The sequence below is a fragment of the Mastigoproctus giganteus genome, chromosome 9, assembly GCF_048544385.1.
Source record: "Mastigoproctus giganteus isolate SK-2022 chromosome 9, ASM4854438v1, whole genome shotgun sequence".
NCBI classification, from domain to species: domain Eukaryota; kingdom Metazoa; phylum Arthropoda; class Arachnida; order Uropygi; family Thelyphonidae; genus Mastigoproctus; species Mastigoproctus giganteus.
The window spans coordinates 119,667,391-119,693,506 of record NC_143583.1 but is presented as its reverse complement, the minus strand read 5'-3'; the positions used below and the strand labels follow the sequence as shown (position 1 = coordinate 119,693,506).

Genomic DNA, 26,116 nt, shown 5'->3' with positions numbered 1-26,116 from the left:
CAAACTTCCATCTGTCGTTGTGGAAGTTGATAGGTTAAATAAATTTAAGGAGGAACTGGACAGGCATTTGGAGGGAATGGTGTGATTTTTTTTTTTTTTTTTTTGGCTGATGCTGCATAAGCTCCTACACTTGCTTTCTTGCATCATGTGCCACTACTACTACTACTACTACTACTACTACCACCATCGTAATCGCCTTTACAAAAGCAAAAACCCTTCCCTTTACCTCTTTGAGTAAATCCCACTTGTGATCCCACTTGTAATCCACACTGTGATCACTGCCACCTAGTGGTTCCTTTATCTGCAGAGTCTTAATGCATGAAGAATCACTACTGATAATCAGATCAAGAGTATTACTCCCTCCAGTTGCCTCCCGAACATGCTGATGTAGAAAACAATCATCCAATAAATCCACAAAGGCCTTGCTAGTGTGTGAGTGACCAACCCATATATTCCAGTCAATATCTGGGAAATTAAAATCGCCCATTATAAGACTCTCTGATTTACTGGCCCACTCCATTTCCCTGTACAGTTTCTTATTATACTCATCAGAGTTATTAGGCCTATAGCACACTCCTACTCTCAATTTTTATCTCCAATTCTTACGTCACACCAAACTGGCTCGACACTGCACTGTCCAGTGATGTCGACTGGCTCCACTTCCTTGGATTTTATGTGTTTCTTAACTAATAGCATAACCCCTTCTCCCTTCCTATCCTGTCTATCCTTCCTGTACACATTGTACTTCCCAAATTGCAGTTCTGCATTCCTTATATCTGTGTGACACCACGTCTCTGATATCCCAACAATATCTGCCTTTGATGTTTTGAGCAATACCTCAAATTCATCGAATTTATTTACCAAACTCCTAGCATTGGTGTACACGCAAGTATACATGCACCTGTTCCTATTCTTAGCTACCCTAACACAACCCATGTGTTTACTTGTACTGCAATGACTCACAGCAGTCTCTGAAATATCCTGCATCTTGTTTTCCAGGCTGCTGCTCATTCCAATAAAAGCAGTGCAAGAATCACTTTCACCTCTGCCAGTGGCTACTGTTAATCTATTTGTCCTTGTATCTCCCCAAGCTTGCAGTTTTCTGGCCCACCTAAGACTGCCTCAACAGCATCAGCAAATATTCTTTCACCCTTTCTATTTAAGTGTATCCCCTCCCTGTAGAAGCAGACTCTCCTGTTAACAAGTACAGAACAGGCTGAAAAAAATTTTACCCCTCGAGCCTTGCACAATGTTTCCAGGGCTGAATTGACCGACAAGGCTCTCATCATATACTCCCTCCTATTGTGTCTGGGCAGAATTGCAGACACTTTCAAATTCAATCCTAATTCACGGCTTTTTTTCAACAGTGACCTGTAGTTGTTAAGTAATTCTGCCGGTCTCCTACTCTTAATATCATTAGTGCCAATGTATACAACTATATCACCTTTTGTGCCCTTAAAAGATGATATTCGCTCTACAACGTCATAAACCTTTGATCCTGGCAGACATACGCTCGTCCTGTTCCACCTATCCTTTTTACAAAGCATGTTCCCCATTTCCCTGACAATAGTCACCAACAACTACTAGTTCCTTTGGGAACAGTGCATTCTGCCTTGGGGGTTGCCGCTGTGTTGTATGATGACCAAGTGCAAGCTCTGGCGTTGATGTGGGCAGCAACCTTCAAGCTCTCATATAGCCCATAACAATGCTGAATTTCCGTCTGATTTCCTTACACTCCTTACATCGTACACACACACACCAGAGACATCCGCCATGGCAATATCATGTCCTTTACCCAATTGCTCCACAAACATCATGCAAGCAGTGCATTTTAAAAGGCTGTGATTCAGAGAGCAACTGCACCTGTCAGTTCTCCCCTGAGCCACAGCACTCCCATTAGCTTGAGCCTTTTGCTTTGCTGCTCTGGTCTGAGTCATGATTTCAATTTAATTTCAATAAAATTTCAATTTAGTACAAAAGTATAACCCTAAACTTGTATCCCAACACAGTTATAATGCTATATATATATATATTTCAGTATCGAGTATTATCTACGAGTTCCATTTATATAACTTCCATATCAAGTTATGTATTAATTAATTATGTTACGTTTGTAATCTAAGTCATTATATGTATTTAGTTAAAAGTACAATTTAATTGACAATTAAGTTTAACAAGGTTAATAGATTTTACTGATTAATTGACATTATATTATATACTATACTAAGCTTACTCTATCTAGTTTGGGATATAACGTTGTGTCGTATAACATAAGTAACAATCAGTTCATGATTACTTACCAGTTACTCTAATTTAGTAACAGAGAATGCAGTATAAATTATTTGTTTTATTGCTGCCATTTTATTCTCATAAAAACCACAGCCCATTACTTATCTCTTTAAATTATTACCATTAATCTTTAATGAGACGGTTGTGCCTTATGGTTTACAATATGCTGTATAGTATCTGAGCTATAATTAGTTAATTTGATCCTTAGGTCTCCATGTTCTGATATGTTCAGCCTGTTTCTTGTTTTTCTAAGTAAATTATTAATATGGCTGAATCCGCTTCCACTAGATAAGAGCTGGGGAAAGTTAACAAAAGCAGTTCTTGTAATTTAGGATATTTATTTCATTTATCTTTATTATTCCAATAGGAAGTACAACCTTTCATTTGGAATACAGATTTGTTCGCAAAATCTTATGTCAGTTTAATTAAATCTTCTTGTAAAATAAATTTAACTCGAGACATATCACACTTAACGGTTTAATAATCCATATTGGTGCAGTCATATCATGGAGATCTTGACATAGAATGTTAAAATCTTCTTTTGGTTTCTTCAAGTGGAATGTGTACAACAGCAAATCATCGTCCGAAATTGTATATTTTTTCATAATTCACAGGTATGACAAGTTAGCAAAGTAGCAAAAATCTCTTCGATTTAAAATGGATATAAATACATCTGTTTTGGATCAAAATCCAAGAATAATTGCCCCCAACTTAAATTATATTCATATCTCTGCCTTGCAGTCGTGTTTGGATGCCATTAAACTTCGAATATATATCAGTCAGGCAAACAAAAGCTTTTTTGATTCAATTACCTCTGTTGTGGTTTCTTTATTTCAAGTAATTCTATTACAGAATCAAAAAGTTCAACCAAATGTAAACAATTTCCTTTTGATAACCAATACCTCTACATGTAAAAGCTGCTGTTGGTTGCATATTTCATCATTTTGATCACATAATTGACCAAACAGACAATCATTCAAGGATTTGGTCTTTATTTCATTTGCTGATTTAACAGACACTGGCAGAACATCATGGAATTTTTCACTTGTTTTTGTAACCAAATGCGGCTTTACAGAACACAATGCACAGTTCTAACATCAGGAATCTTTTTCTTCAAAAAATATAAAAATCCTTTTTATTTCCTGTCCATTGCTGATGCTCTATCAGAAGTGGTTCTGTTACAATATTACTAATAATACTAATAGTAATATTGTTAGAAAAATCTTTTCACTTCCATACCTCACAACCTGCTTAAATACGTACTTAATCTACTGTAACGAAAGTATAAAGACAAAATAAACATCAATGAATATATGTGGAACAACTATATTAATCTATGCATTTTTAATGATTTCATTTTTAACAGAAAATATACCTAGAGGCAAACTATAGGCTACCCTATGGGTTTGCAAAATTCCAGCTTATCAAATATATTCCTATTTTACTATGAAGAATTATGTATTTCTAACAACCCTAATCATAATTTCTTAGCTTTTGATATGCAGATGATATCCTGTACCTAAATACAAACTTTGAACATATAGCCAAATCTATATACCCTAATGAACTAATCTTAAACAAAGAAAATACAGATAATCAGGTATGGCAATTTTCTTGATCTCTGCATTACCCTCAATAGTCCACCTCATCCTCATACTATAGAATTATTCTATAAAAGAAATAAATTTAATTTTAATATCATATATCTCACTAAATGGAATTTAATATTTCCATTAAAATACACAAAAATATTATTTGTACACAGATTCACATTAGCCAACTTAAGTAGTAATCAAAAGTTATTTATAAACTCTATATGTCACACTTCTGTAATAAATTGATAAAAAATAGTATCCATATTAATTTTATTAATTATGACATAAAACACTTGCAATATTTCATGGTGGTAATTCCAATGCTTTGCGAGTAGACTTCACATGACTTCTTTTTGAATGATCTAGTTTGTCTCTTTACTCCCTAAGTTTTTTATCTTCACTTTTGATGTGGGATAAATTTCTGCCTGTTCTTGTGAAGATTGTTTCCTCATTAATATCTTTCTTCTTATTGCTTTGATTTTTGAAAATAATGGGGGATGTATTTTTCATATATCCGTTATTTCTTTTGTTTTGGAGTTGTTAGCTGTGGTCCAGCTATTACTGTTATTTTTTTTTAATGCTGGATTTGGATCATTCCTTCCAATTCCTTTATTCTTGGAACCCTCTTATATTACAATGTTTATGAATTACTTACAATTATATTGTAATTCATTTGGAGTTATATATGCATTTCACTTCATCAGGAGAAAAGTTATTTTGACATTTATTAATTTCATATATCTTCAACAGCTTTTACAGTTCTGTTACCATTCGATATCTCCAGGACTATACCTTTTATGTTTTTTCTTGGATTTTCTCAGAATTTACCATCTGGAATTTTCTGAAAACATCTATACTCTGTCTCTAATCTTCTTACTTTCTTGTAGATTAAAAAATTTGCTCCATAATTCAGGCTACTCTTTCATTTACATTTGGAGAGCTCTGCATATCATATACTACATACTAAACTATAAAAACTATTACAGAGGTCACTCACTATATCCTTCCATTTGTCTAGTTCTCATTTACGGCCGCATTTCATTTCATATATAAAAACCCTATTTCATTTTCAATTTCAAGCTGCTAATCAAAGTTGCCAGTTTCTTTGCCACTATTTTACTACAAATGTCGTCTGCCATAACTCTTCTGAATGTTTCCCACTTTCAAACGAAATTTACATGGAATATGCATACATCAATACTTGGAAGTGTACGGTATTTGTGCTCTACTTTACTTTCTTTTTCACAACTGGATATATTCACACAGTTATGATACTTTCATTTTCCATGTCCCAATGTTTTTTCTTATTTAAATACTTCTATGTCTCTCTCATTTTTGAGTTTATGTTTATTATAACTTTGGCATATTTATTTTACTCTCAGCTTTCAATCTGCTTACAGCTTCCTTCCATTATTTTGATCTGTATCTACTGATGTTTATTTTATTTGGCTTCAACTTGCTTTGCATCACTACTCTTTTCTTATATAGTTCCAACAGTTAAGATTTATACCTTTACTGATGCATTATGTACTCAGTTTTTTTTCCTAACAACAATGTTTACAATACTTTCTTATAGCCATATGGCATTAACATCCTTTTCTATTAATACTTTCTTAGCCAGGGCCCTCTCTAAGAGGTTGGAAGTTACACTCCTAGCTTTCTAGAGTTCTCCAAAAATTCTATTCTTTTCTTTATGCTTTATCTTTTTGCTTTCTATACTTTGTTTTTCCATCTGCTGAGCTATTAGTGTAACACAAGGGCTATGTGGATGATATTACTATCCTTTCTTCTACGCCATCTTCACCTTTTTTATGCATTACTTCACACCTCCTTTACCACACTTCCTTTTCCAATACCATTTGCCTTTACTTAATTCAGTTCCTCAGTACATATCCATTTTTCTTTACATTTTAACTATTATTCTTCAATTCAATTTATTAGTCTTGCCACATACAAAGCCTGTTCTAATTAGTAAATTAGAACAGACTTCCTAATCAGTAATTAGAAATCCTGTTCTAATTACCAATTAGAGATGAAGAAAGCAAATCCTTCAGATTTGCTTTATTCATCTTTAATTTCCCAATTAATCCACTGATTACTACATGCATTGATTTGTTATTATATTAATTTTATTATACTACTTATTTAATTTTACCTTAAGTTTGGTAGGAACACTGCATTGGGACCACCTCCCTATCTTTATGAAAGAATTTGCTGCTTTTACCCTCTCTCTTACAAAAAAAAAATTAAAAATATTTTAATACATTCTATTTGCATGTTATTTTCAATAAGGGATTAGAGCATCCTTTTTTTTAAATACTTTTTCTTCCATAGCGATACATAGGCATAGAAATGCTGTTTATTGATAGATAGCCAGGTGAGTCCCACGAAGAATATCTGCTTTATGTATCAATTTATTTATAGCATGCATCAAAATATTTTATTATATTGCTTTTCATTACTTTCTCATATCTTTAGATTTCTCTTTCATCAAAATTCCCAACCCCCATTCCCAACAGATGCATTTTTTTATTGCAATCATTAATATTAATCATTTATTTTTATTTTTTCTTTGTGGGTTCATTCCACATAATTGGCTTTGTAATTCAGCCTTTAATTTCTTATAATTTAATGTTTCACTTAGGTTTTCCGCCTTCTTTCCAAATCTTTGAAGAGGTTTTTTTTTTTTTTTTTTTTTTTTTAAGGAGCATTAGCAACTAAAGCTATATTGCTCCGGGATATGCGGTGGTCATTCCCCGACCTTTCCACATCCTGTATTTGGTGGTGATGGGCTCGAACTCCGGTCTAATCAAGAAGCGTGCGCTACGCGCTGCTGCTCCTTCCCACCTGGCTACGGAGGTGCCCTTTGAAGAGGTACAACCAAATCTTTGATGAGGACCAAAGAGTTTTCTACAGGAAACTGGGAGAAGATGGTCCTGAGAAGACCATCTTCTTCTCAGGACCACAAGAGAAGAAGACGATCGAGGAGTTCTGGGGAAATATATGGAGCAGCGCAGTAAGACATAACAGCCAAGCCCCTGAACAGAAGTAGAACAGAAGAAAACCAAGGATGTACAAGAGATGAGAGAGTGGGAGATTCGAGAAGAAGAAGAAGTAAAAAAGTCGACCAGGAACACCCACAACTGGAAAACCCCAGGAATTGATAACATTCACAACTATGGGTACAAGAAGCTCACTTACATACACAAGCACCTAGCAGAGCAGTTCACTCGAATGATAAGGCACCCAGAGACAATCCCGAAGCTTCTCAATGAAGGAGTCACATATCTGAAGCCTAAAGACAGAGATACAAGAAACCCTGCAAAATATAGGCCAATCACCTGCCTCCCAATGATGTACAAGATCCTGACCAGCTGCATAGACCAAGACCACCTGACCAAGAAGATATTAGACCACTTAGAGAGTCAGAACATAATGGCTGAACAGCAGAAAGGATGCAAGGAGCAATTAACCATAGATGCCGCAGTTAAGGAGCAAGCCTGCAAGAAGCACCACAACCCATACATGGCTTCCATTGATTACCACAAGGTCTTTGACTCCGTACCTCATAGCTGGCTAACAGAGACCATCCTGATCATCGTGTCAACCACCGGTATGGTGCCAAAGACCCTACATAGCAGCCTAGCAGCAATAGATCTCCCAGAGAACACCTAAAAGGAACTCCAGAAAGTCGCAATCCTGAACACATGTAGGATAGCCAGAGTTCTTCAACTAACAGTAATACCAGCCATTACAACCATTCTGTGTATATGGTTGCAGTACCCGTCACGGAGTGGAATCCTCCAATCAGGGAGAAATAATATTAGAGCAACAACAACAACAATAATAATAATAATAATATATATATATAAAACATATATACGAGGGGGGGGGTATTAAAACGTTTGTACCCTTACCTAGAAATAGCAGCCCTAGAAAGGTGAAACTTCACTTTTTTTTTTGCCTGAAATAACAATTCCACTTCATTCATGACTTCCTAAGATGAATCAAAGCAGCTTCCACACAGTGGTCTCTTCATTTCTCAAAATAAGAAGTCTGACGGTGCTAGGTCAGGAGAATAGGATGGCAGCTGCAGTAGTTCAAAGCTGTATCGTTGGTGGTGGCAACAGCCATGTGAGCCGACGCATTGTCTGATAGAAGACGGGCACCTTTGGTTAACATTCCATTCCTTTTCACCTTCAAAGCATCACGTAACTTTTTCAAAAGATTTCTGTAATATTCTCTGGTAAGTGTGGAACCATAATCTGTCAGGATAAACCCTTTTCTGTCCCAAAACATGGACAGCATCACCCCCTTCACAGATCGAGTGGTCGTTGCCTTTTTGGTAGGTGGGGAGGAGGTGTGCTTCCACTGTTTTGACATGTGTTTAGTCTCCAGAGTCATACTGGTACCCCCAGCAGTCATCATTTGTCACCAACTGATCAAAAAAGTTCTCAACGTCTGCATTACACAAATCCAACAGTTGGCAAAAACATTGCTTCTGCAAAGCTGCCAGCAATCTTGGAACCCATCGTGCAGACCCATAACCAATTTCCACTGCATTTGAAATGAAATGAATTGTCACACGTCTGTCAACTCTGTCAACTCAGCACCAGCTGCTTAACCTTTGCAGCCGTCTCACTGTCTGTGGATGTTGATGGCCTTCCTTCTCTTGGTTCATCAAAAACACTTGTTCGGCTGCACTGGAACTCCCGTTTCCACTTTTTAACAGTGTCCTAGGATGAACAATTCTGCAAATACACAGCTTTCATTTCTTATTCAATTTCCTGAGCTTTCTTAACTTTGCTAAACTTAATCACTGCTCGATACTCCACTTTGTCAACCATAGCGTCCGTCCTCACATTCCGGGCTCCACCTCTAGTGTACGATCACCTATAGGAATGAAATTTCACATGTTAGTTATTGAATATGTAGACAACATATTAAAAACGGCATCTTCTTATTGATGTTTTATCTAGGTCAGGGTACGAACTTTTTGATACCCCCTCGTATATAGAAATAAGCCAGTATTATTACACAAAAATGATATTGTCATATATCGTACAATCCTGGCATCATTGTTTCTGACTCAAAGTACGTGCTGTGGCAAGGGCAAATAATTATTAAAAAAAAAAAAAAAAAAAAAAAAAGGTGAAACTATAAGATGGGAAATATAGAAAGCCAGCATGTAATTTAAGGTTGACACACCAAATTTGTGCCATATACAAAAATATCATTTTGCATAATAATATTTGCTTTTATATGTATTATTATTATTTTTTTAAATATACTTCCTTCTCTTATCTGTACATCTTTTATCTACTTACTTATTATATATATATATATATATCCATTTGCAACAAAGGAATTTTAATTGATTTCTTATCACCTTTTATATTTGTACTTACCTGTCCTGAATGATTTGGTTGACAAAATGCCTTGAGTATAACCTGTATTGCCCTTATACGAATCTGTGTAAAGTAACGATGCATTATACAAGCATTAAGATAAGAAGCCTCTCTCACAAGCTTAAAGAATTTAACATAATTGTTACTGTTTAATGCTGAAAACACATGAACAGCAAACGTGACTTCTTTAGACTCCTGAATACAGTGAGGTAGCTGCTGAACCCGTCTGAAATTAAAGCAATATTTTATAATTATTTTCCCAGCCACTTAGAAAAATAGAGAGATACAAAAATGATTTCTCCTTACAGAAATTAATTTAATACTAGAATTGCTACGGTTATGATGATAAACTGATAATTCATAGTCTTTATTATAAGCAATGATAGCTAAGGTTTTATATGATTTTTTAATGATAAAAAATTATCATCTTCCTTTTTAGCTACTAGATTTAAGAGATTTAAGTTTGGTTTAGTGCTGGCGGAATAAGTTAAAAACACCTGATTTATTCTAATATATATATAGTAATTTTTCTGATATCAGATATTAATATCCTAGCAGAGTTATGTTTTTGGAAATTAATGCACATATGGAATAATTGTATGTGATAAATAACTGTGTATTAGTATATAGCCAAGTAATGCAGAAAAACTTTTGACTTATTTGCCCTATTAAATAGTATTAAAAAATCCTCTTTATCAATACTACCATCTGTCAGTATCTGATATTTATTCTGATACATATAGTAGTACACATGGTAATTCTAATAAGTATATATATAGAAATGTTAAAATAAGTTAAAAGTTCCACATATGCAGTTGATCTGGAAACTGCATCTAAAAACAGCAACCCTCTTTTTAACATCCCACATGTTATAACGTCCTATGTGGTTGGTCCCAGACAATTTTTCATTAGCCTAATGATATTTTATGAACAATCGATATAACGACTGTTTTCTCATTTCTCTGGTGGATCATTATATAGAGCTTTGACTGTACATATAGAATTATGTTAAATTAGTTATCGGAATAAAGTGTGATTTATTTTGGTACATATTACGGGCAGACAAAATTATCTATCCTCAAACAGGTGGCAAGAAGGCTCTCAATATCAAAAAAATGATTTACCAGACCTCTGCATGTGGGAAAAAGAAGGTTCTATTATATAAGTTGACTTGTGAGACATTACCTGGTATATATTATGCACAGATCTGGAAACTGCATCTGAAAACAGAGAAACTTCTCAAACAGGTCCAGAAAAGAGTGAGAAAAGTGGTAAGTAGTGAAAAGAATGTCCTTACAAGGAAAGCCTCCAAAGGTGCAGTCTGCTGAAATGGAAAACTAAATACCTGAGGAAAGGGAATCTGATTGGAAGGGAGTAAGAACAGACTAGGAAAGCTTTAGGAGGTTTACCAATAGAGCAAATTACCTGCTGGGGTTGTTGAGGTTCTGAACTTGGGTGTTTTGAGCAGGAATTGAATTGGTTCTTACTGGCACCTGGTAGTATCAACCAAGTACAATTAAGGGGATTTTTTTTGGCAGATAAGACAAAAGCATAGCTTTCCTATGTTATTTGGCCGTATACTAATATACAGTTATTTATCACATGTGAATTAATTTTCAACAAGATAAACACTATGTCGTACAACGCTGGGACAAGAGAGAGGAGTTATTAAACAGGAGTTATGCAATCTATTATTATGTATCTCCATCAACTGGCTCTTTCTTACATATGCTTTTCATAAGGCAAAATACTGTAGAAACTACTTTGTGTTGCACTTTTTTTCTTTTATGTGAGCTAGTTTGGTACACATTTCCAGATTTCCAATGCAAATAAAAAAGTTGTAGAGATTTGAATATGGATCACAGAGAGCACAAGTGACAACTGTTTTTAACTTTATTCTTGGAAACAGCGTGCTGTCTACATACAGCACTTTTATGTGCCACAACACATAATTATTAATTAATAATTAGGTGTCATATTTGTTGTTACTCTTACTTAAAGTTTAGTGCATAAACATGAATGACTTCTGCATGAATTTTGAATTCATTTGTTTAAATATAATGAAGTAAATTTGATATCTAAGAATTTGGTAAAACAACAAAGTTTCACCAAATTTTTAGACATTTGATTGCAATGTACTGATACTCCAGATAATGATCATAATTCAATTTTGAAGTAAATGTTTTAAAATAACAAAAGTTAACAAAGAAAACTAATAAAAATTCAAATATTGTGATTTACTTTATAGCATATAATATTATTTATATAATAAAAAATTGTACCCTTCCAAGGACACCACCTTTTAGTGGTGGAAGGGACTGAGTACCTTAATGAAGCTGCAAGCTATGCTGGCAGCTTCATTAAGGTACTCAGTCCCTTCCACTTAGCTACTGGCAAGGCCTCCCTAGCTGGCCAGGTCAATGCAGAGAGGTCAGACAAAGTGTGTCCAAGGCAGGACGAAGGCCTTAAGATGGCAGCCCCCATCATCAGTCTAGGCTGTGGATGGTTGGTGATCAATCAGCTGAAATAATAATTACTAAAAAGTCTCAAGAAAAGAAAAACCATATCATTAACATGGATTATGACTTGGTCTGGAAAAAGAAATCAAGATGGAAAACGAAATTAACATTTAATTATTGGAATATAGCCACTTGGAATGTGAGAAGTATACATCATAAATACCAGGAATTAGACTCCATTTTCTATGAAAGAAACATCAAAATAGGTGTAATAACAGAAGGGTACATATGACACAGAACATTATACATATATTTACAGTCGAGTGAATAAGGAATATGCAAAATCAGGAATCATGATATTTATCCAAAAATCACTTCAGAGTAACATTTCTTACTATAAATATTGGAATGACGGAATCTTAGAGGTAAGGATGAAAATAAGCAGAGGATATCTCACAATTATTGGCTGCTATGGCCCTGAGGAAGGTAAAGAAGAAGAGGATCAGTTTTATTTACAGTTGCAAAGGATCAAAAATAAGATTAATTCTAATGAATTAACCTTATTTTTCTTCTTATAATGGGTGATATGAATTCCTGAGTAGGTAATACATCATATGGAGCTAACATAGAGCCAAATGGAGAATCAATTTGTAATAAAAATGGGAATAGATTAAGAGATTTTGTTATTGGTAATGAATTATAAAGTATAAATACTTTTTTTAAACATAAAGAATGTCTCAAGTTTACATGGGAAGCTAGGAATCTCAGAAGTGTAATAGATTATATTATTGACAATAGAAAAATAGCAAATATGATTACAGATGCCAGGGTATATAGAGGTTATGAACAGGGCTGCATTAATGCTACAGCCAAAACAGGCCATGATCGGGGGCCTCACTTTCAGTGTAAATATTTTCTAAAGTAGTTTGTAAAAATTTCTAATAATAACAATAAATCAAGAAAATGTTGTGCAATGTACAAGCATACTTAAACTTAACTTATTAAGTGTTTATATTTTATTCTTATACCCTTTTATTGTACAATAAATAAGTTAAAAGTTTCTATTAAAATTATTATTATTGTTACTTTATTTTTCAAGTCAAAGAACATAAAACATTTCTGACCTTTTATTTTACATTTTTATCAAGGAATTATTATTCACAATATAAATATAAAAACCTATGTAGTATTTGTATATATATATATATAGTGCTTTTTTTGTAAAAAAATAGGTGCCGTTACTCATTCTTTGCTATCAGGAAAAATTGAAAATTAAAAGGATATGAAAAGTACAGTACTCTAAAAAATTATTTCCTGATATTGTTACTTAATAGTAATGTTTTTGGAATAAGAACAACAAATTAAGTACACTAACACACACAGTTTATTAAGCATAAATTTATTATTCAAGTATATAAAAATTAAATAAATGTTTAAAAAAATAAGTAATAAGTAAAAATAATTTCATAATAAAGTTTTTATAGAATATTCCAATTTTTTTATTGATTTCTCATCCAACACACTATGCCGACTTCTTACCGTTTGTGTCTGTCACTGAATGACGCTTCTGAAGCAGCCACGTTGTTATTTGGTTTTTAGGAGCATTAGCAACTAAGGCCATATTGCTCCGGGAATATGCGGTGGTCATTCCCTGACCTTTCCGCATCCTCTGTATTTGGTGGTGATGGGCTCGAACCCCGGTCTAATCAAGAAGAGTGTGCTATGCACTACTGCTCCTTCCCACCTGGCTACGGAGGCACGAAGCAGGTCAGCGGTGGCCACAATTTTAAGAAACAGTAGCGAAGGAACTGTTTTTGTCATCAAGGAAGCTCTGGTTGGACTGACGATCAGATTCATTTGTGAAAATCCTCATTCACTTGATGAAATTGGTATCATACTCTGGGCGTTCATCAAATTCCCTTCAATTTTGGATGATTTTCAGAAATGGATGAAATGAATGAAAATGAAAGAGATACAATATCTCTATCATTTAACTTAAGCCTAATTGACAATTTTCTAAATTTATTCTCACCAAATGCCACCATTTCGTGTTTAGAAGGTTTAATACCTTCGTTGTCCTAATTTTCCTTCTCTCATCATCGATATTGTCACTAGTTCTTAAATTTGAATTTTTCTTTTTTTTTTTTCTGAAACTGTCCAAAATGTCGGTGTCATTTGTATATTCAGCTACTTTTTTTTTTTTTTTTTTATGAAAACCCCAAACACGAAAGGTATCAAAACCTATAGTACTTAGTACTGTGCATGGGTTGAAGGAAAAGTATGGGGGGGGAGGGGGATGCCGGAAACTTTGCTCTAGAGACTAAACATGGGTTTCACCACTTAAAGCCTCCAATAAGCAAAGTGGTGGTATTTCACCGGTTGATGAAAATCCTGTAGCCACATAAACAGAGATAGGGAAAATTTACGGAAAAATGTGGATAATGTACTTCCACGAAACAACAGATGATTATTTATCGAGGTAAAAGAAAATCACTACCTCCTTATTCTCGAACAGGGCGCTTACAGTTGATTCCCAGCAATGTCCAACCTACGGCCCGCGCAGAAAGTGAATTAAAATGGCATTTTTTTGAAAAACAAAAAGAAAGTCATATTTTTATAATTTTAATAAAATCTAAAAAATAAATTAGTGACATAGATTTGTTACACATAAAAGTATTGGGAATTTGCATTTTTTATATATAGCCTGAAAATAAAAAACAGTAACACGAAAGCAGAAACTTCCCTTTACATGTAACAAGATATGGAAAAAAATGTAACACACTAATTTTTCTCAAATCACTCAGTGTGGCCCCCAAAAGAATTCTAACTTTGAATATGCCCCTTGTACGAGAAATGGTTGGACACCTCTGCAGTAGAAGGTGAACCAGAGTTCATTGGGAATACCCCTTGACCTGCTCACTGTTGACCAGCGCAACTTTTCCGTATGTGGGATGGGTGGTCGGATAGGATTTACTAAGTTACCAGGTACCACTAAGTTGTAGAATGGTAATCCCTTTAGCTCTCTCAATTCTTCCTTAGCAGCAGCACTAATTTCCTAAATTGCCTGAAAGCCAAAAGTGAAAGCCTGAAAGCCTGAAAGCGAATAGTGTGTATGCAGTTGTCTCTCCCAAGCTGTTTGTTATATGAAAATTTTCTTTGCTCAACTGAAACTATTTTAAATGTAATTTCCAAGGGGATTAAAAAAAAAAAATCGCTCTAAAAGGAGTTCGTTAAACAGAGGTCTGACTGAGTAATTTAGAATTCTAAAAATGGTTATATATATATATATATTTATATATAAAATTTAAAAATATTCTTATTACAATAGCAAATGAATGTTTGGGAACTAAAGGAATCAGGAACTGGGATAATGATATTAAAATCATTATACAGAAAAAGAAAGCAGCTTATAAAAAATGGTTAAACAGTAAAACAATAGGAGAAGAAATTGTATATAAAAGAAAAACAGAGAAATGTGGACCATTTTATATAAAAAATGAAAAGGGATGTATCAGTGAAAAGACTAAATTTTTATAAAATCATAAAAATATGAATAAGGAAATCATTCATATTTTTATGATTAAAGAAAATACTGATCTCCAAATATTTAAAAAAGAAACCTGGTTTTAGATTACTTTCAAAATTTATGAACAGAAATTGACATTACTTGTATGATATATCATCAAATGAAAATACAGTAGGGAAGATATATCTTTATGAGAATTTAAAGATGCTTTAAATAATAGTAAATCTGGAAAGTCTCCAGGTGAAGACAATATAAACATGGAATTAATAAAATATGATGATAATAACTTGCATAGATGCTTGTTAAGATTTTATAATTTAATTTGGAACCAAGGAACAAAGTCCATCAAGCTGGAGAAATGCCCTTGTCACCCCTATATTCAAAAAAGGTGACAAATGTTGTAAGAATTAGAGGGAAAAAAACTTCTAAACGTTGGATATAAATTATATGCATGATTGTTGTCAGCAAAACTACGGAAATATACTGATCCTGTTTTATATGAAGAACAAAATGGATTCAGAAAAGGAAGATCTAGTATAGACCCAGCTTTTACACTAAAAATTTTAATACAGAAAAATAGAGAATATAATATTGAAACACATTTCGCATTTATTAATTTCAAGAAAGCTTTTGATATGGTTTCTAGAGGAAGATTATGGAAAATTTTAAAACAATTAAATATCCCTAATCAATTATTAAATGCTATAATGGATGTCTATCATAATAACAGAATTTAATAAAGTCTAACTTTAGTATAGCTGAATGGAAATCAACCAATCGAGGAGTTCGTCAAAGATACCCAATATCACCAGCTGCTTGATATTTATATAAATGCAATAGTCAAAGAATAGAAGAGTACTATCACCTGTGGTTTTAAAATTGATCGATGATCAAATAATGATAGCTCAGAATGAAGACAAACTTCAAAAATTAATTTTTACTTTAAACAATATTGTCAAAACATTTGGAATGGAAATTTCAAATAAAAAGACTAAAGTTATGGCATTTAAAGGTAATTATCCAATCAGAAGTAAAATAGTAATAGAAAATATCATCCTAAAGCAAGTAAATTCATTTAAGTATCTTGGATGTCATCTATCTTATGCTGAAGAAAAAGATGTAGAATTAAAACTTTCTAATTTTCTAAAAGTTACAGGTTTAATTGACAGTATCCTAAATCCAAATAAAGTTCAAAAGCACACAAGGATAAAACGTTATAAGGTGGTAGCAAGACCCACTTTACTCTATGGAAGTGAAATTTGGACAATTAAATCAAAAGATGAGAAAAGGATTGAAAGTGCTGAAATGAAATTTATTCTCTGAACCAGTGGCTATAGATTACTGGACAAGAAGAAGAAAAGTTCTGATATTCGTAAAGAATTAGGTATTGATCCAATAATAGAATCTACAAATATAGTGAAAAATTGATAGGATGCATCCAGCAAGACTACCAAATAAGATTATGAAATATCGACCACTGGAAGAAGAGATCCAGGATGTTCCTTTAGCAATCTTATTATTTTAAAAACTTATTCAATGCAAAGTGGCATAAGATTTAAAGGAAATTTCAATTCCAATGTGTCTGTACAGACCATATATACAACTCCACCTGACTGGCTATTAATATTAATAAAATTGGCAGGGTACTATGTTGTGGTTATGATACTCATTTGCTCAACTCAAAGGATTTTTATACTATATATTTGCATGCTTAGCTCAAAATTTTAAATTTTATTAAAAACACCTTACATACAACCTTATTTATCTTTTAGAATACAGAAAAATATCAGCTTATGCCACACCTTCATATTAAAGAAAATAAATTTTCCAGTTCTCCTTTGCAGATAACAAAAATCAGTTATTAGATTTTAAAAAGCTTCAAAATATTTATAGTATGGTAATTAATGAGTTAAATAATTACCTTAAAACATCACCCTCATTAAGGTTCAAGAGGACATCATAAGCCCAAAATTCTGCCTGAGATGGACATGCAATACCCTTTACATCCAAATCATGATAAAAGTGCTTCAAAGTTTGGAGGCATTTTGTTAAGTTTTCATTATTTATCTTAGCATCAAAAGTTGCCATATCTTCCAAACATAATATGGCAGCACAGTGTATATGGAACCGTGCACACTTCTCAACTAAATCAACAGAAGTCAGATCACACAAATGCTGTTGTGTAATATCCTGGAGATGGGAAGAAAAAAAACAAGGCAAATAATCAATAAATTTTTCTGAAATAGGTAGCAAAATAATTATAACAATATATTTTAAAAGATTTAGTTAACTGTAGTATCACAAATTTCCCTGAAAAAAAAAAAAAAAAAAGATAATTTATTAATGAAAATTTGTTTCTGCTTACGAAGTTTCAGTTAATTTACACAAGGAATTTAATGGTGTAAGATAATATAGTAAGCGAAAACACTTACTTGATCTTAAAAGAAAACAATTAAATGCAATGAGAATTGACAAAAAATTTATGCACATACGAGCACAAAAATTCAGATGCATTTCTCTTGGAACATCCTGAGCAGAACTTATAAGTAATTGAAGAAACAAGAACAAAGAGTAAATGAGAATGATAGGAAGCATCAGAAGCAATTATCACAGGTCATCGCACAACAAGTAATATTAGAAGTATTAAATGGAAATTTCTCTCTTCCTCTTCATGACGAGTCTGGCCAATGTGCAAAAAAAAATAAGGTATTCCGGTGACAGTTCATCTTCTGGATTACAAATTCATCAGGATTGTGGGCTGGCCCAAAGGAATGTATCCTACTCTGATCCATGATAAGAAAGATGGTCTGTTCTGGATTCAAGAGAGCCTCTCCTCACCCCAATTTCAGGGACGTTATTTGTTATTTTGGTTTTTAGGAGCATTAGCAACTAAGGCCATATTGCTCCGGGATATGCGGTGGTCATTCCTTGACCTTTCCGCATACTCCGTATTTGGTGGTGACGGGCTCGAACCCCGGTCTAATCAAGAAGCATGTGCTACGCACTGCTGCTCCTTCCCACCTGGCTACGGAGGCGCCCCCAATTTCAGGGACAAAGAAGATGTTATTGCAAGAGCATTTCAGGTAAAGGGTCCATGATTAGGGGTTCTTTTAATAATTAGTTATGTGAATGAAGAGTATTCTTGGAGAAGAGAATATTCTTCTGAAACGTTCTAGAACTTTTTAGACTCTAATGGAACATTTCTGAATTTTATAGAATGCAATGGGAAAGTACCCTGTGGAACATGAAAGCTTTTTTCTAGAATGACCTTATATTATATAAATATGTGGATTCATCAATTAATTCTGCAGTAATTCTTAATCCTCACATTAGTTAATAGCAACAGGTGAATGACTATTTCTATAACATTTAACTTCCTGAAGTCTATTTGCTGTAACTTTGCCAACATAAAAAAAAATTAAAAGCCTAGGCACATATGGAATTTTCTTTTCTCTGAAGATAAATGATAAAGTTATTTATCAGTGCAAATATGGTGAGGTTCTATGTATTAACAAATTATAAGGATACGCAACCATTTAAAAACATGTCTCAGAACTCATACTTTTTTGTAAAGAAACAAATGATTCCATTTCAACTTTAATTTTGTTCAAATCTGACCCCTCCCCTCTCTCTCTCTCTCTTTAAATTCCAAATGGTGAATGGGGGGGTCCCCTTCTACAGGGTCATCCATTGACATCTCTCCTTCACAAAAAAAGTATAAGATTAGTAGAGGTAACCATATTTTTGACTCGAGGAATAAATCTGAAAGTGAGAGTCTGGATAAACTCTGATCCAAAAAACGCTGTTTGGAGACCACTACTGGTCTCCAAACTCTGGCATCTGTTGATAATTTTCCTTTACAAAAACTGTATAAAATGAACACAGGTAATCAGGTTTTTGACTGTCAATAAATTAGAAAGTTTAGATAAACTAGTCTGAGAGCATAGATAAACTTTTAGCTGGAGGTATTTCTTTTACAGGAGCACCTCAGTTTATGATTTAAAAAAGAAAACTGTATTACATTCTTCCACAGAATTAGTTCATCCTATAAGGTGACATCCAGCAATTTGCTTGACACTGTCAAGCAAATTGCTGGATGATGAATACAAGCATGTTGAAGGACTTGTAAAGAGAAAATTGGTTGAAGTTCATATATTGGATTGCATGGCAATACCTGCTATAACTGAAGAAACAAATCAGTTATGAATTACATCATAAATTTCAGCTAGTATTTTAAAAGACCCTCACTACAAAGACTGACAGATATATATACTTTTAACTGATATACTTAAACTGAAATACCTTTTAATAAATATATATTGGAAAATATGAAGTCAAGATTAAAATAGGTGATCCCACAATTTCATGCTGTTGCCAAATATATGTTATATCATTATACAATTGCTAAGAACGAAAAAGGCAACATTAACATTTTAAAAAGATTAAGCATCTAGCAGTATACACGGGTTGCATATAATCTGAATTTATTAAATGATGATATCACATGCCTAAAGCCTGCAAAAGACATAAAACTTAGAGCTAAATCACGTGTTAAAAAAATTAACAACAAACGCATAACAGGTATTATGAATTCATGCAATATGATCTAAATGAAAAAGAAGCAAACTATGCAATTTAATTAAATACTAGTACAGGCACTTCTCTACTTACGAACAACTCGCAGATATGTACAAAGCACAAAACTGTTGCTATGTTTGGTTATAGCAATCAGTTTTGAATGCCTTTGTGATATTTTTCTGAAGCAGATTTCTGGAGGTCACTACCATAAAACAATAAAAAAATTAGCAGTTTCCAGTTTATTGGGCTTTCTGTTAGTGCAATCTATTAAAAATGGGTAGTAAACTCGACCTTATTGCATTTGCAATAATACCGATAGCTGGAATTCTGTGGAATTTTAAGTTATTATGGTGAAATGTGCTTCCCCTTCATTGAAATCTTCAATCATATAAAAAACATAAATAAATTTTCAAAATCTTCACTTCATTCCTATTTTTTTGAGCTTCGTAAAGTTGTTACTCCATATCTCACTTGTGCATAACATGTTCTTTGTTATTGATTGCTTATTTTCTTACTGTTTTAAATTTGATGACAAAAAAAAATAATAAATAAAATAAAAGTCAGCGAACAGAAATATCAATTATTTACACTATTAATTAATCTATGTATGTAAGCATAAATTTAATTTGCTTACGTACATAGATTAATTAATTAACCTGTGGGAAATATTCTTCCGATTTTCATGCAACATTTCATTGTGGGTCCTTGAGGTTGTCGCAGACATTCTCTCAGATATGCCAGACAAGCTGTGCTTGCTACCTGGGAGTCTAAACCGCTGATGGAACTGATATTCGGGTAACATTCAAGTCAAGTGGACTCAATTTTGGCGAAGTGCAGACGGTCTGTGACAGCTAAATTCTCTGCTTGCATCTTCACACTGGTGGGACAGTTAGTAATCCTGGGTATAACCCCAATGCGAAAGCACACTATGGTGACCTCACAGGTGTGAACCAATGTAAGCAGGGGTTGAGGTGGGGCACCCACACCACATGAAGGACTGCCGCTCCTCTGTGTTACCAGGCAATACTAGGTGGTAAATGACTGTCATCAACCGGTGTAATGCCACGACTTTGCTTATTGGAGATATGAAGTGGTGGAACAGATGTTTAGTCTCCAGAGCTAAGTTCCGGTCAGCCCTTCCCCATATCTTCCATCATTCAGTATGACTGATGTCTTTTGAGGTTATGATGAACACCATAGCAAGATCCAAACCTCCTTACATTTCAAGGGTACAGCCTAAAACGGTGTTCGCAGGCCAGCTGCTATTTAGTACACCAGAATGAACCTATTGGTAACTCTCTAGGAGGCTTCCGGATCAGCTAGTGTATGTATGATCTTGGTGGTGCTATCTCTACTCTGCCAGTTAGTGACTGGAGGGAGTCTGAGTAGTGTGTATGTGAGGGGCATTGTCGAGGCCACGTTATGTCAAGGATCTTACCATATATTCTTACCATGTGTATGCCATATCCAAAAATTTCATTACTTTATACAGCATGTCTCCACCCCACACTTTTCTTACTATTGAATACACCATGAATTGACAAACTAATAGAAGAAGCTTATCTCTGAAAAAATCTAAACCTTCCAAACACTCCCTAGTTCATTTCATAAATATACGTGGCCTCAGTTCTAATCTCAAAGCTGTCCATTTCCACTTACAATCTGCCAAACCCCATGTACTTTTTCTGATAGAATCTCGGTTATCATTTGATTCAACCACTGATCAACTCAGTTGCCAAAATTATTCGCTGTACGATTCCTTTCGCATCAAAGGTGGTACTTGGGCATATGTCCGTCCCACTATTCGCCGTCGAGACTTGGTAATTTGGAATCTCCTCTTTTCAATCTTCTCTGACTTAAAATCTCTCTACCTCATTGTGTCAAATTCATTGTTGTCTCTACTGTTCTCCCAACTCCACTAATCACTTGGAACTATTTGACTTCCTCTCTTTGCCACTTGACTTTCTCCCAACTTTCCTAATAGTGAGATAATATTTTTTTGGTGGTTTTAATGTTCACAACTCCAGCTGGCTTCGGTTTCCTAGTCACACAGACCCAGAAGGTCAAGATACTAAAGCTTTTGCAATTACTAATGACCTCACGCAGATTGTTCATTTATCCACCAGAATAATGGATAATCCTAATCATACAGCCAACATGCTTGATCTTTTTCTCACAAACAACCTTTCTAAGTTCACGGTCGAAATGGGTGGTCCTTTAGGCACCTCAGATCACAACTTGGTGATTGTCTCTTCTCCAATGGAGCCTTTATCTCATGGTGATTTCCAACATCGTGTCGTTTGGCATTACATGAATGCAAAATAGGATGACCTGCAAGATTTCTTTTTTTCTTTGAAATTCTTCTTGTAGGAATGGAATCCTTTATTCCACACTCCACTTTAAAATTTCGTCCCTTATCTAAACTTTGGTTTTCCAATAAATGTGCTAAGGCTGTTCAGAGCAAAATTTGCCTTTAGCCAGCGGGTGGTTGGTTGGTGGAACAGACTTCCATCCCTTGTTGTGGAGGTTGATAGCCTAAATACGTTTAAGGCTCAGCTGGACAGGTATTTTGAACGAACAGAGGGGTGAAGTGGAAGTGGTTTTTTTTTTTTTTTTTTGGCTGATGCTGCATAAGCTTGCTTTCTTGCATCAAATGCCTCTACTAATGCTAAAATCGGATAACCTGCGAGATTTCTTTTCTTCTTTTCCTTGGTCAGATTACTGTTTCAAAACTTCTGATGTCAGCATTTGCTCAGATCATGTCAGTGAAATTATTCTTGCAGGAATGGAATCCTTTATCCCACACTCCACTTTAAAATCTCATCCTTTATCTAAACCTTGGTTTTCCAATAAATGTGCTAAGGCTGTTCAAGAGAAGAATGTTGCGTATGGTAATTGGCTTGTTTCCAATTCTTCAGTTTCATTCACGGCCTACACCAAAGCTCGCAACAATTGAAAAGCAGTTATTAATCAGTCCAAAATAGATTTTGAACAGGCTAAAAGTAGAAAACTTGCGTCTTGCTCTAATAGTAGCTGAGCATTCTGGTCACTTGCCAAAGGTATTGGCCACAACTTTTGTCCATCTCTGCTACCACCTCTGTCAAAACCAGATGGTTCTGTTGTCACTTCAGCCAAGGATAAAGCTGACCTGCTAGCATTCCATTTTTCTTCCAACTCATGTATTAATGACCTTGGTATAACACCTCCCACCATTCCTAACATGCTCCATTCAATGTCTCCTGTGGCCTTCCATCAAAAGATGTCAGAAGGACTTTGACGAACCTTGATGCTAAGAAAGCTCCAGGTCCTGATGGTATTTCTCCACTTTTTCTCATACCCTGTGCTCCTGAACTTACTTATTCCAAAGGGGTTTTTCCTTCTGCTTGGAAATTTGTTAATATCCAGCCAGTTCCTAAAAAGGATGACAAATCCCTCCCATCCAATTATCGTTCCATTACAATTACTTCTACTCTTTGTAAAGTAATGGAGAAATCAATTAACTGCCAACTTTAAACAACCTTGATTACTTGTCTGTAATCAAGTCATAAAGGAGGTTAGGCAGGCAAAGGCAGATTATTAGAAATTTTTGGCAAAAGATGCAAAGAAAAACAGCAAAGAGTTCTTACTTATGTAAACTCTAGAAGGAAAGAGATGAATCACATTGGACCAATTAACATAGATTAGTTGACTATTGATGATCATGTTCAGGTAGCTGATAAAGTGAACAGGTATTTTGCATCTACATTTACACATGAGGAGTTATTCAATGAGGGGAATGCCAGAAGTTCATCAAACTCTTACAGGGAGCTATGTGATTTTGTAATAACTGAGAGCAAAGTGGAGGAGAAAGTCTCGTAGTTTTTAAATTTCTAAAAAAGTCTATAGGATGAAAAAATATACATATCGGTTTTAAAACGAACACTAATGCTCACAATGATGTAGGAAGGCAGTGGCATGAACATGCAGGTAATCAAATAAAAATATCTATGAAATAGTAGCACTGTTTACATAAAAAAAAAAAAAAAAAACAGGTTCTAAAAAGCAAAGGAGTCAACTGCCATCCCCATGAAAGAATCCTATTTGATTTCTTTCCCACCTCTCACTTTGCCTACCTTATAGTTCAAAACAGTACTCACTGGATTTATCAGCAGTTTCAGGATTCAAATGAACATGGAACCCATGGACTGTAGCTTGACTGAAATTTGAGATCATTCTTTCAGAGCCATAATTACTAATAAAAAATGCTGATAATCAAACCTCTCTCTCTGCATTACTATTCTTATATTGTATTTTATACTTATATTATATTTTAATATTCATATTGATGCCTGATATCTGTTTAAATGAAGTCCCAAAATGTCATTATGGTGTATTACCCCCCCTCTCCCCCTCAACACAGTAACATCTGGTGCTTTTGACGGCTTTTCAATGGATGTCATTCTGCATAAAAAGCTTTCAATGTAGTCTTCATTCCTCATCCTGGTACAGAGGTTTTTTTTTATATGATAATATTGCTAAAAATAGTATGTTCAAAACTTTCAGAGCAAATATGGGTTAAGATCTGCATTGAAGACAGTTTTTTTAAAATTAATAAGTGAAGGATAAAATATTAAAATACTTAATGCAATACCTTACGAATGCTTCGTGTTCGATTCCATATAAAGTCATACCACTCTCCAATTGATATGGAATCATACTGTGAGAAATTCACCACATTGCAAAGCAAATGATGCATTGTTAATGCTAATGTTTGGGGTGGACGTAACTCATGGGCAAGTGGTTCATCTTGATCAGCTGAAGAACGACTATATTCCTTAATTACAGCTTTTGGATCCATTGTATTATTTGCCCCCTATAAAAACAGATAAAATTTTAATTATGAATGTATTGCTGAACTAAGTCATATAATGAACTCATTACAATATTAATTATGTGTCAACAGTTAATATGTCCACCAGTTTTAAAATGTTTAGGTATATCTATAGATGAACCTAATGCTTATGATAATAAAATTAATTCATGTAAAGTTTCAATAAAGTGATGATTTAATGGTTGTTAACTAATTTGTAATACCATTTCTTGAGCTGTATTCTTATTTTATGACAGAAAAGGGAAGTATGTTAAATAGAGTTGCATTGTGATTATTTAGTTCAGTGAAGCTCCTTTTACTTAAGTGTAAAAATCTAAGCTTTTATTAATCAGGATCCTGAGATATCATCATAACTACCAGAAAAGCAAGGTGACCTTTCTAGTAGTTATCAAAATGTCAGTGTTACTTGGACAACTGCTTATCTAGCAGTTGTCAAAGTGACACTGAAAAGCACAATGATTTACTAGTACTGGAAGGCCGACCGGGCTAGCCGAGTGGGTAAAGTACCTGCCCGGCAACCCAAAGGTCGCGGGTTCGATTCCCGCCTCGGGCTTGGATCAAAGTACTGCAAAAACCTTGGGAGGTGCAATATGGCCACAGAAGCCGATGCGCCAACAACTACCAAATCAAAAAAAAAAAAAAAAAAATAGTACTGGAAGACAAGTTGGCATTTTTATTGTGAGTAATATGTTCCAGTGAGTGTGGGAAAAAAAAGGAATTTTAAAGATGAGAATATATTGCACACCTCTGCAGTGTTTTTACCAATGGGCAAATTGACAATGATACTCTGCTAAATGATTTTCTTGCCAACTTTATCATCTTATCAAGAAACACCATTGATAATGATGGACATTCATTCTTTCATGACAGCCACACAATTTATGTGTGGCTGTCATGAAATTTTACAATCTGCACATTGTAAAATTTATGTTTGAAGCTCCCTTGGCAACAAGATTTAAGCAAAATGTATTTTCACAATGAATACACACTTCTGCTCTGTTTCATGAATGCCATATATACAATGTTGATTGACACATTGGAAGTTGAAGTGAATTGAAGAATTTACAAATAGATATAATAACTGAAACAAAAACAATAATAATTATTATTAGGTGAAAATATGATAGTGAAATACACAATAAAACACCAATGTTTGCAGGATTCAGAAAAAATATAAAGGGAAAGTCGAAATTATATGTAAACATTATTTTAAATAGCCATAATTCATAAAAAGAAAGATCAATTTAAATAAAACATTAATTTTAAAGCTAATTTAGACAAGCAGGTTTTTGTAGTGTTGCAGATGATCCATGTGAGGATGGAGAATAATCAACTAATATTTGAAGAAAGGACATGTAGCATGTGGGAACATCAATATGAGACAAAGGTGG

At 34.2% G+C, this 26,116-nt stretch overlaps 1 protein-coding gene across 1 annotated transcript in view; it reads right to left on the bottom strand.

Annotated features, from left to right (window-relative positions):
* Positions 1 to 26,116, bottom strand: part of xmas (RRM_XMAS2 and SAC3_GANP domain-containing protein xmas) — a 311,404-nt gene that overhangs the window by 144,116 nt on the left and 141,172 nt on the right. The window contains exons 7-9 of the mRNA XM_090380957.1: positions 24,486 to 24,707; positions 17,199 to 17,467; positions 9,293 to 9,518 (exon numbers count right to left, since the gene is read on the bottom strand). Of these exons, the coding sequence (XP_090237083.1) occupies positions 9,293 to 9,518; positions 17,199 to 17,467; positions 24,486 to 24,707 (717 nt within the window). The remainder of the gene's footprint in view (positions 1 to 9,292; positions 9,519 to 17,198; positions 17,468 to 24,485; positions 24,708 to 26,116) is intronic.